The 12,514-nt window shown below is 37.3% G+C and overlaps 1 protein-coding gene across 3 annotated transcripts; it reads left to right on the forward strand.

Moving 5' to 3' along the window:
• Positions 1 to 3,323: 3,323 nt before the first annotated feature.
• On the forward strand, positions 3,324 to 11,208 carry LOC114480736 (macrophage mannose receptor 1-like). Of its 3 annotated transcripts, XM_028475150.1 has the most exons (5): positions 3,324 to 3,375; positions 6,297 to 6,656; positions 6,750 to 7,103; positions 8,932 to 9,020; positions 10,734 to 11,208. In XM_028475150.1, the coding sequence occupies exons 1-5, from the start codon at positions 3,339 to 3,341 to the stop codon at positions 10,872 to 10,874; spliced, it is 981 nt and encodes a 326-aa protein (XP_028330951.1). In that variant the 5' UTR covers positions 3,324 to 3,338; the 3' UTR covers positions 10,875 to 11,208. The 3 variants fall into 3 exon arrangements, with proteins under 3 accessions (XP_028330951.1, XP_028330948.1, XP_028330949.1); XM_028475147.1 differs by having other exon boundaries at positions 6,297 to 7,103; XM_028475148.1 differs by having other exon boundaries at positions 6,297 to 7,103; positions 8,935 to 9,020.
• The last annotated feature ends 1,306 nt before the right edge of the window (positions 11,209 to 12,514 follow it).

A 12,514-nucleotide genomic window follows, 5' to 3' on the forward strand; every position in this document is an offset into this window, starting at 1 on the left:
GACTACTTTTTGAGCCTACCCAATAGGCCATTCTTACAGTAAATAAAGAAGGTTTTCACTGGATCACATAATTATTTGCTAACACCAACAGTAGAAAGAAAATGAGGGACTCAAAAGGGTCTGATCAGATTATTGGTGTAGCATTTTAGTTAAGAAGAAAATTACATGATGAGTCGGGTTGGGCATTGTTTAGATTTTAACAATTCTGATTCTGATTCCGACTCTCAGTTTTGATTCCTGTTCTAAACAATTCTCAATTTTGATTCTTTGAGTTGTGCAGGTCAGCAGTTTACAGATTTCACAGGATAATGTTTTCATTTGAAAAAGCCTTTACACAGCCCACTTTGATTAATTCACTGAGTTGATACAGTTTAATTTGGTTGCTGTACTGTAACTAGGGTATTCAGTTACAAAGGTCCCCAACTGTAACTGTAAAAGTGAAACTTGCTGAAATAAAACTACAAACAAGTTGTCATCAGTGTAAAAAACAGAGCTGCAGCCCAGGTAGATGTGAAACTAAATAAAACAAACTCAAACCCTGGAGCAGAAATATGACAATCAACAGTTTTTGTTGAGAAAGATTACGTTAATTCGGGTCGTTCTGCACTTGTGCGACTTGTGGAGATATTGATGACATAATCCAAGATGGCGGTGGCCTGGACTCCAGCTTAGATTATTTAATAAGAGCCTTAAAAGACATGGATATAATAAAAAGAGTGGATGGACGGAAGCATAAACATGCAGACTTTCACACGGACTTATTAAACACACACGGACCTCGGTAAACACGGTAAATGGAAAAGGCTTTACCGGCTGGCACTAGGACCAGAGACGAAGTAAATGCGTCCCCGTACTGCATGTATAGGCTGTATATCACCAGTTTATCATTTTACCAGTTGTTAGAGCTACAATCTTTACCAGGGAGCAAATATTTATTCCTGGTGATTGTATTTCAGGGTTTTACTGGGCTTTTTACCAGTGATTAGCTCCTATCTTCCTTCCGCTCTGCGGTTCAAACTAAAACCGTAGCCAGAGCATACCTGTCAAGTATCCCGTTTTGGCCGGGAAACTCCCATATTTTACCCTTCTTTCCCGATATCTTCCCGTATTAATATTTTCCCGTAAATATCCCGTGTTTTAATGTAATAATAATTAAAAGATGCCTTACTAAACTGAACACCGTCACTAGCCTCGCGAGAACTGCCACCTGAAACGACCTAAGTGACAGTTCTCATGATAATAGTGCCGACAGTGGCAACAAACCTGGAAACAACTCAGAAAAGAGATGAATGAAGAAAGATGTTCCGGCCAAAAAAACAAATAACTCATGTAAATACGTTGTGAAATGGGACAGAGAGCTTACAGTACCTTCCTAAAGAGCAGCAGGATAGGACACAGTTAAACGTTCTGTTAGATTAATAACTGAGATTTTAGCGTCTCCCACAGCGGAAGGAACCACGTAAGTCAGTATGAAAAAAATCAGCCAATCACAAGCACCATAAATATACACTCCATTCAAAAAGTGTTAAAGAATGTAAAGTGTGCAACAAATGTGTCTAATAAGTCATTAGTGAATACCAGAGAACCCTATGAGTGAGCATGACACATTAAAATAAAATATGTAATGAAAATAACATGTAAATGTCAAACTTAAAGACAAGCAATGTGAAATTAACAGTAAATATGCAACGTGTTGACTTGTATATAAACTGTAAGTATATTAAATAAACACATGTGCTTCATATACACATTTAAGTTTTTATTTAGGCTGTTTTATAATTTAGGAATTAGGGCTGGGCGATATATCGAGATTCAAGATTTATGGGAGTTTTCTATTTTGGCGATATAGAAAACTACAATATTTCATATATCAATATAAGTATATATTATATCTTATTATGTATATAAAGTACTAGTTTTAGGAGTCGCTGCTTTTACTTCTCAGAACAGCATGTAAATCTTAGTTAAATGGATTATTTGATTAAGGTCATTATAAACAAATCTTTGCTTATCCTTGTTTTCAAGGTGACCTTGGCAACAAGAAAAAGCAAGGAGGAAATTTGTTTAAATCACTTCCTAATGTTTACGCAAAGGGCGCACGGTGGCTTAGTGGTTAGCACGTCCGCCTCACAGCAAGAAGGTCCTGGGTTCAAGCCCTTTCTGTGTGGAGTTTGCATGTTCTCCCCGTGCTGCGTGGGTTTCCTCTGGGTACTCCGGCTTCCTCCCACAATCCAAAAAACATGACTGTAAGGTTGATTGGAGTCTCTAAATTGCCCATAGGAGTGAATGAGTGGTTGTCTGTCTGTGTTGCCCTGTGATGGACTGGCGCCCTGTCCAGGGTGTACCCCCGCCCAGCGCCCTATGAGAGCCGGAGATTGGCACCGGCAGACCCCCGCGACCCTGATAAGCGGGTATGAAAATGGATGGATGGATGTTTACACAATCTAGAGTGAAACAATCCACTGAACATATGAGGATGAAAATGATCTTACTCACCCTCATTTGTCTTTCCGGTTAGTAGTCAATTATCTGGATCTCTTTTGGACGAAAGTTCTGATCTGAAAACGTGACAAAGACAGAGAACAGTTATTTTTAAAGCTAACTACTGTAGTTACCATCTTGTGGTGTGGATGACGATGACAAAAAGGGGATGTGAAAGTAGTCTTTGGGACAACTGATATGTAAATAATAGGCAGTTTATTAATACAATCAGAGTCCTGAACAAGTAACAAAAAATGAGACCTGTGAGATCACTGCATACTCTGCCTGGTCAGGGAAAACGAACCGTATATCTCCAACAAAGACATAACTCCAAACATTGCTCATTACCCTACAGGGAATCAGTTTACTCTGGACAATATGACAGAGGAAACGGTTTATCAATCAAATTGGTACTTGAACCAGAATACAAGCCTGTCTAGCTCCGGCAGATAATGTATACTAACGTAATTATGGCATACATCTGGTATCCTGTCTATGGAATCAGTATGTCTTACTGCACACACAGAACAGCTGAATAAACATCCTTCAAATAACTAATCCTTTGCTGACAACAACAGTAGAGAGGATAAAATGAGGCACTGAAAAAGGTCTGATCAGATTGTTGGTCGACACTTTTCAGTCAAGAAGAAAATTACATAATGACTAATATCTTTTCCACAGGGTGAACCACAGAGGAATTAGCATTTCATTTGATTAAGGTCATTCCAAACAAATCTTTGCTCGTCCTTGTTTAAAGGTGACCTTGGGCAACAAGAAAAAACAAGTAGTGAATTTGTTTAAACTGTGCCCTAATATAAACACAATCTAGAGTGAAACAATCCACTGAGCAGATCAGGATGGCGAGGATCTTACTGGCTCTCATGTGTCTTTCAGGTTAGTAGTCAATTATTTGGTTCAGAAAGTTATGATATGAAGACCTAAAAGTGGCAAAAACAATAAGCAGTTATTATAACTGACTATAACTATTTTAAAGGTTTACAGACTGAATGACAACTTTTGAAGAAAACTATTGTAAACAAGTTTGTTCTACTGGACCTGTGGGTTTGGCAACAAGTTGGAGCTATCTTGCTGTTAAAGTTTGAAGATAAAATTTATTTTCTGAAATCTCATAAATGCTGAAGAATATTAAAAAAGGAGCAGGCTGTAATAGTACCATTAAAAAATAATGATTATGGTTTAATGCTCCTAAATATTTGTAGGTATTTGCTATTCTTAGATGCTTGTAATGTGCCTGTAATTTCAGCATCACATGTTGTTTTAACAATGAATGATAGTGTTTAACTGCATGAATTAATTAATATAATCGAGACATTACCAGATAAAATGATTTCCAATCTCTGATTCTTTCTGCAACCTTGCACAAAATGTCCTATGTCTATCACACAATGTTTTTCTATTAAGTTGAAGAGAAATGTTTGCTGATTAACATGAGATCACAAATCTGAAATCAGTCTGTATGGTGTTAGATGGTAACGTAAGCCACCTTATAAGGGCTGGATTTGGTATCAGATATACTCCGATACATTTTGGGGATAAATTAATCTATTTGCCCGTCATCCTTCCAATATTTTGAACATTCCAACAAAGACGCAGTGATCCACTTTAACATGTGTTTTTGTCTGCAGTTAAATTAGCACATTTTTATATATGCGAACCTTTAGCAATTAAGGTCCTGAGTGCTTCTTTTTTAATAATTATGAAGTGGTGTTATGGTGGTTTTAGATGAGGATGCAAAGTCAATATGGACTGTTTAGGGAACTCTGACTAAGAGATGATCAGGCCTGGGAGAGATAATAGTTCTGGAATTAACCATTTCTATCCCTCCTTTGTTACAATAAAGGTTTAAATATATATTGTACATAATTATTTTAAAACAAATATAATAAGTACAGAACTACCAGAGAGAGACCAAGGAACCAATTCATTGTTATCCCATAATCACTAAACAAGATCCCATCACCCCAGGTATGCAGTCTGTTACTTTCCTTATTTTCCTACTGACCACTGCCCCAAAGACGTACACACTAACTGGGAAGAAGCTGGGTCAGTATTTTGCTATCTTAATATTTCCCACAAGATAAACCCTAATTCTAAGCCTAACCCGAACCCTAACCTTAAAAATTAAAGGAAAGATTAATACCTTTTTTTTCAAAATGACAGACATGCGTGCGCAGGTTAGTACTCACCTCTATTTGAAGGGCATACGATGAGCCTTGCACTCCATTAACTCATGCACGATGCTCTGTATGTCCATTTTCTTTACTCTCTCATCCTGTATGGACATCATGGCAAGTCCACTCAGTCTCTCCTGTCCCACTGTGCTCCTCAACTGCTTTTTAATATGTTTTAACTTGAAGAATGAGCGGGACACGTGACTGAAGTGCGCGCGCAAACACTGTGCAGAAACCATGTTGTTACATATATGACGCTTGAAAAATGGCAATGAATGAACCGCTGTTAAGGCTCATAAATAGTTTGTAGTATGTAGGAAGCTGAGGATGCGGCCACCTTTTTAAGGAAACTCACTTTAAGTACAGGTGAACGATTGTGGGACCCATGCAGCATTCCTGAAAACTTGTGGTCATCAGATGTGCGCTCCTGGCCCGATGTTCAATTGCCAGATATTTATACAAATCTGATAGAAAAACTAAAGGCATTATGTCTCTAGATGTTTATAACTGTCTTGAATGTGCAGACAGGATGGATGCTGTACTCCCGTTAACGAAGGTTTCCGTGTATTTCTGTGTATTCTGATCAGTTTCAATGAATGAGTTTCCATCTCTACATTAAGTCTCCTCCTCACTGTCCCACATCTGCTTATCAGCCCAATTAAAGATTTTAATGGAAACTTTTTACTGGATCTAGACTGAGATAGCGCTATCCGCTCCCGTGCACCATCGCCTCAGCAGTCCTCTGGTTGTTTTGCACTGAGCCTGCGCGCGCATGCACCTAATTTAGTATGCATACGTCACACAAAGCAGGTCAATATAACACCTGTATAAATCTGCATGATGGATGATGTTAGACAGCTCATACTCTGGGTGGCTCTGGGCACAAGTCATGGAGGGCCCGCCTTCTTCAGCTCCCCTGAGCCGTGGAAGGGGCCCGGCTCCTTTATGTCCTACCTCCTATTCGGGCTCCCCCGGGGCCGGGCCGGGGGTGTGCCGCCCTCCCAGCCCCCCCATAGCTCTGCCCTTGATCTGACGTGTTTCTGACCCAATGCAACGCAGCGGTTGGACAAAATAATAGACTATCGTATTTAATTAACAATTCCTGTGAGGTGAGGAGGAGAAGGAAGACTGTTAATGATTAACTGCTGCTGTTACTGTGATAAACACATGCTCAAGTAGTGTGCATGTGTTTAAGTCAACTCAGGCATAGGCAGCCTGTTTTTGGGAGCGCTCTGAAAATGTCTTTTCAGATGGCTAAAATTCCAGAAAATAGCTAAGTTTGGGAAAATAAACCTCAAATTCTATGTTGTTTGGGTGTTTAGAACAAATGGAGATGGGTGAAAAATAGCAAAATACTGGATCTTTAAAGGTTTAGATGATCAATATACGTCTGACTGAATCTTGTATTTGTGTTTTAGTGGTCAAGTGATGTGGTGTGTTTGGTGATCAACAACACTACCACATACACGGACACTTAAATTCAGCAGAAAAAAGTGGTTTTAGAGTTTAGTTACTCTTTAAAGTAACTTTGGTCCTTTGTTGTCATACATTAAGTCAGACTTCTTCAAACCGCTGCATGTACATTGTGCTTCCACATTCATTAAAGTGTCTATTTCTCCACAGGGTGGTCTTACTCCACATGCCTACAGTACCACTATGTTGCTGATCAAAAGACTTGGACTGAAGCTCAGACCTACTGCAGGCAGACTTATGCAGACCTGGCCACAATTGGAAAGAAAGAGCAGAACGACCAGATTCTAGACACCATTACATCAGCTGGTCAGAGCTCAGAGGTCTGGATGGGTCTGTACAGCACAATCGACTGGAGATGGTCAGATGGATTCTTAGGAGTCGGTGCTAACTATAGTAACTGGGGACATGGTCATCCTAACTTTGCTGTAGCTGCTGAGTTTTGTGTTTTAGTAGGAAATGTATGGTATGACGTGCTTTGTTCAGATAAGGCACGTTTTGTTTGTTACAATGGTGAGAATATGAAAAATCAAAACTTAATTTCTATGAAATATAATTATAGTGTAAGAATATCCTTCTCTAAAACCCTAATGATTGTCTCAACAGGGTCACAGCTGGATCCCGAGGTTTTTTTTGTGAATTCTTATGAAACTTGGCCAGTCGCACAGAAATACTGTCGAGAAAATTATGTGGACCTGGTGACTGTGACAAATATCAAAGTGGTGGAAAAGATTAACAGTGAGACAGGGGGCTCAGTGGTATGGATTGGGCTACACAGAGCTCCAAACTTTTTCTGGTCTGATGGAAGCAACTTCACCTTCAGCAACTGGGACTTTGTTTATAATATGCTCAACTCCATGAAAGTTATCTGTGCTGTGACCTCATCAACCAAGGGGGGAAAATGGAAGTTTTTATCCTGTGAAGAAAAACTGCCATTTGTCTGCTACAGTATACCTCATGGTTAGTGGGATAATGATAATCATGAAATGAAACTGAGAAAGTGTTTTATAAATTAGGAAAATACTGCCTAACATTTTTTACCCTAATCCAAAACACTATTAGTGAAAAGGAGGAACTATTATTGGGAAGATGTTGGACAATCTAGACGTGGATATAAAAGAGGAAGTGGTGTCTAAACAAAATTCCTTTTATTAATAAAACCGAAACAAATCAATTTACAAAGCAAACATAAGGAAAAGTAGAAACCAAAGCTACCTAAATAACTGACTAATTGACATTGATGACAATCCAATCACAATGCAGTAAACATGCCGAGTGCAAACACTTCTTTAAATGGTGAGGGAAGACAATCAGTACACACGGCCCACCTGGGTGGAAACACAAGGGACTAAACACAAACACAGTCTACTTAACAAAGCAGGGTGTGTGGAAACACACAGACATGAACCACACACACAGACAACCAACTAAATACCAAAAAAATAACTGAAAACTAAATAAAACCAGGTTCACTGACAAAATGGAAACTCATAGAAAATAGAAAACGAATAGGGTTTGAACCTAAAATCTTCTCGACACAGATTGTGGCACTTATAAAACTAGATATAAATAATTGCAAAACAAACACAGAAAATAGGTGTACAACTGATACAACTATTTACTTCTTGTATGATACAACTAAAGTTTTAATCATAGTTTTTGTCGACTACATTTTTTAAAATGACAATGGTAAATGGACTTGATTAATATAGTGCTTTATCACTACTCTGGAGTAGTCTCAAAGCACATCACATTATCAGGGAATTCACCCATTCACACACCAATAGGACTGAGCTGCCATGCAAGGCACTAGTCGACCACTGGGAGCAACTTAGGGTTCAGTTCTTGCCCAAGGACACTTTGTGAGACTGGAATCAAACCTTCAACCTCTCAATCAGAAGCCGACCCCTCTACTACCTGAGCCCCGGTCGCCCAAATGTCAAAAACTAGACTATGGCTAACTAAAATAAATACATGTGAACAAAAACTACATAAAAATGGATCAATATTTTTGTTAGTTTATAAAAATGTAACTATAATTTCATCACATGTAACGAAATCCAATCAGAACTCATGTGATTATATGATTTTACGCATTGATCACATCAAATACGTCATTGAATTTAAAAACATTAAATCAGGTTGATCAATGACAACTAAAACTTGAAAAAATGTATAAACTCCTAAGCTTTATATTTAGGTCTATTATTTCTGTAACAGATTTAGTCGACTAAAATCTTAATATCATTTATTGACTAAAACTATATCTAAAATAATCCTGATAACTTCATTTTGACTGAAACTATGCTGCATTTTAGCCCAAAGACTATAAATAAAACTAAATAAAACATTTGCTGTCATAATTAACACTGATTGTAACCTTGCATATTGGATGATATTGATTGTACCCACTGTTATTACTTATTTTGTAGTGAGGATTATTAGAAAAGACTTGATCATGTGATATTACTCTAACAGAAAACATTAATCAGCAACAGGTATGAGAAAAAACTGGCCCATTCATTATTAACCAATGGATTATGGAGATGTCAACCTTTAAATTTAGAATGCTCTACAACTGAATACAAATAATAATAATAACAATAAAAAAGATTTAAAAAAACTCAATAAATACAATAAAAACTATATATCATGTTAGGCATTTTAGATGCAGGCCAATATATTCCTTTTTGTTTGTATTTTCAAAATAAATGTTGTTAAAATACAGCATTACAATTAATGACATTACTACGAACACTAATTAAAGCTTTTTCTTTTTTCTGATGAGCAGCATATAGACTGCAGCTTAAGATAACTTCTGGGAATTCTGCCTTGGACCTCAATGACCCAGCAGTGAAAAAGGACCTCCTCAAAAAGGTGAATCCCAAACTTTCAAAGGCCATTTTTAAGGTTTTTTATAATAACACAAGGCTTGAATCAGACAGATCATGTCTTCATGTGAGGGCTGGCAAAGGTGACCATTATAGCTTAATGACACCAATCTGAAATGTATACACCTGCTATAAAGGCAAACTACAAGGTGACCCTAGGTCAGGGTTGGAAATATGTGGCTCTGGAGCCATGAATAGACGCCTCATTGGCTGTGGAGGGACATGCTGAAAGTGCTGCCATCTTGGTGCATGTACATCTACAGGGGTATTGGTAAGAGGTGGAGAATTATTCACTGAATCTTCCAAACTTTTTTATTTATTAAAAATATCACACATGTACAATAGCTAGTACACAGGATGCTTAAATATTTTGAAAATGCTGGTTTTATTATCTTATTACAAATTTGACTTACAATCTTGTGGATGTTTAAATGAACCCAACATACAAACCACATTCTGTGGAATCACTTTTCACAGGTAATGTTTACGTACAGGTTATCAAACTATGATTCTGAATCAACGCCATGTTTCAATTTAAAACTAAACTGAAGGCAAAGGTATTAATTGAAAACAGCTATTGACAAATGTTGCTGGGGGTGGGGTACTGCAAAGTAACCCCTTAGCCCTTCAGCTGGCTGCTCCGAGAGGTGACAAAAATGTTTCATCTTTGAAGAAGAACATTCAAACAGCCATAACTTATTCAAATATTATTGGTTTCTATGTGTGTGACATCAATGGAAAGCTTAGAAACCACACTTTCAGAATCTGTAAATAACTCAAAATTGTTTCTGACAATTAGTATGATTTATATGTGTCTTTACATTTAAAGTCATTCAAAATGCCCCATAGGACAATTAGTTTATATTTTACTATCAATTTTAGAAAGAGAATGTTCTAAGGGTATATGATTTTTTTTCAATGGCTACATTTACATGAGTGCTTTAATTCCCTTTTAATTCAGAAAAAAAATGTATTTCTCTTTAAAAAGATTATTAATTCTCTTGTAAACACCTAATTCCTAATTAAAAAGGCCAATTCGAAGTAGGTGGTTGGTTTTTTCCTGAATTTAATTCAGAATTGAATAATTCCTCGATCTTGTATACGTTTTGTTCCGCTTTAAATAACTACTGGTCGTTCTGCCATGCTCATCCTGTCACGAAGATGTGCTGACGACGCCCGAAGCAAGCGTTGGACTTGAGCCGAGATTATTTAAGAGCCTTAGAAAATATGGATATAATGAAAAAAGTGGATGGACGGACATGTTACACACACAGACACACACACACACAGAAAAATACACAAGCTTCATTGGGCAACATGAAGCACTGCATCAAGCCACATAGCTTCACAAATGTCGTGCGGGTCATTGAAAGTTCTCCTTCTACTCAAAATCCTGTAGAGTGGAGGTAGAGCAGCCATTGCACAAACTCCTGGCTTTGATTGGCTACAGTATGGTCTTCTGCCTCTATTCTCTGGTACTTTATCTCACTTCTCCTGCTCAGCTGACGAAAGTAAAAGAGTGTGTTATTGTCAAGCTGCTGCTTAAAAACAGTCAAAATAAAAGTGAAAATAGTAGCTATTAAGTGGTCTTTCTCTGTTGTAGCCGAAAAGAAAGGGTTTGTTTTTATTTTTTTACGGTAGACGTTGTGTGTGAAATGATTTTGAATTGTGTAACAATCTCAGACAAACTGTTTTCCAGCTTGAAGAAAGACTGAAGTCGAAAGTAGAGAGAAAAGTCACCCTGAAGTGGAGAAACCCACAAGATGGGAAGGTCTTCAAAAAGCTTCATACAGTTGTGGACAGTAATGATCCTGAAGACTGTAATGGAGATTATGTTTAAGTGCTGTAGTCATACTTTAGGTTGAAACTTTAACAACAAATACTGGACTTTCTACTCAACTACATCAAGGCTGTAGGGAAACTAAGTACTGATACTATAAGTAGATGTTCTAGTACTTCATTCTGCAATATTTGTTCTTTAAAAAATAGTTGATCACAGATAGACTTTGATGCATTTTACTTTGTTATCTAACACTGTGGAAGAAGAAACCACAAAGATTATCCTTAAAGCTGCTGCTGGCTCTCCTTATCACCTCTTTTAACACAGATAAAGACATAAAGTATGTAAATATAACTGTGTTTCCATTACAGATCTTTGCAAAATAAAAGCAATATTTCTAAATGTCGACAAAGTATAATTGTGCTTTGAACGCGTTTCCATTCAACGTTGTTTTGGGCTGGAGCCTCGTAGCTCCCGTGAAATCTCATCCCACGAGACTTCGCTGCAGAAAGTCAGACTCTCCAAACCTCTTTATAACACTGTATTCCTTTGTTGTTTCACGTCTAATGTTGCAGTAATCATTTTAAAGTATAATGCTAAAAACTGTCCCGGTCTCCTCTGCTGTCCACACGTACCGCATCATGTTTTCTCAGAGAGCAGTGGTCTTGTGACCGAGTACGTCACGTGTAATTGCAGAAAAAGTGGCACTTTTGTGACACATTTTAATATTTAAATGTTTTAAATTCCTCCTCATGAAAGCGTCAAAACTTTTGAGCGATTTTTGAGTGTTTTTTCGAAAGTCAGGTGTTTCCATTTCAATTGTGCTATTTAGATTTTCTGCATTTCTAAAGATAATGCTTGTGACTTCAGGGAAACAAAGTGGAAAGATTTAATGACAGATTCCATCAAGGATAGCCTAAACTTGACACAGAGCAACTTTGCTGCATCTTCAATAATATTCTACGATACAAAGTTAGACTGAAGTTTAAAGTTACATTTCTTATATTTAAGAAGCGTTTTGACTTAATTTTTACTGTGATATCTTGTGTTTTTTAGCCAAACTGTGATTCGCTTGATGTTATTTTTGTTCCGGTTTGTTTATGGTGTGATATGACGTCACTCCTCAAGATTTTGGCACAACTTTCAATCCGTGAAAAAAAACAGAAATGTAAGGGGAATTGCTTTGTTAGTGTGTTTGGGGTCACACTGGCATCAGTAGAGGACGAGAACAACTTTTGAATGAAAAACAGGTTCAGTTTTTAAAATGCTAGGAATCGTCGCCAGCAGCTTTAAGTTCAAACGAACAACTTTTATTTCAGTGCAGAATACATTTGTCTGTCATATTTTGTCATTTAAACTTCATTATGTCACACCAGTTTGTGTGTCTGTAGGAAGAACTGATTAATAAATAATAATTATTAAAATAGGCTTTACAATGTCCAGCTCTTAGTTGTGCTGTGCCTTTCTTTCTGTTTGTCTTGCAACAGCTTAGAAAAAGGTGTAACACCCTTAGCACTGCTCTCAATGACTGTTTTACTCGTATAAACTATCCTGAATGTAAGAAATAAAATGCCTGAAAATGTGTCTAATAATGTGTAAATAAAATAACTCACATGACCATCACTATGTTTGTTGTCCAATAATGTCTGTCCTGAACAAACCACAAAGATTAACACCAGATTTCTACTGGATGTGTAACA

The sequence above is a fragment of the Gouania willdenowi genome, chromosome 18 (assembly GCF_900634775.1).
Source record: "Gouania willdenowi chromosome 18, fGouWil2.1, whole genome shotgun sequence".
In the NCBI taxonomy this organism is placed as follows: Eukaryota; Metazoa; Chordata; class Actinopteri; order Blenniiformes; family Gobiesocidae; genus Gouania; species Gouania willdenowi.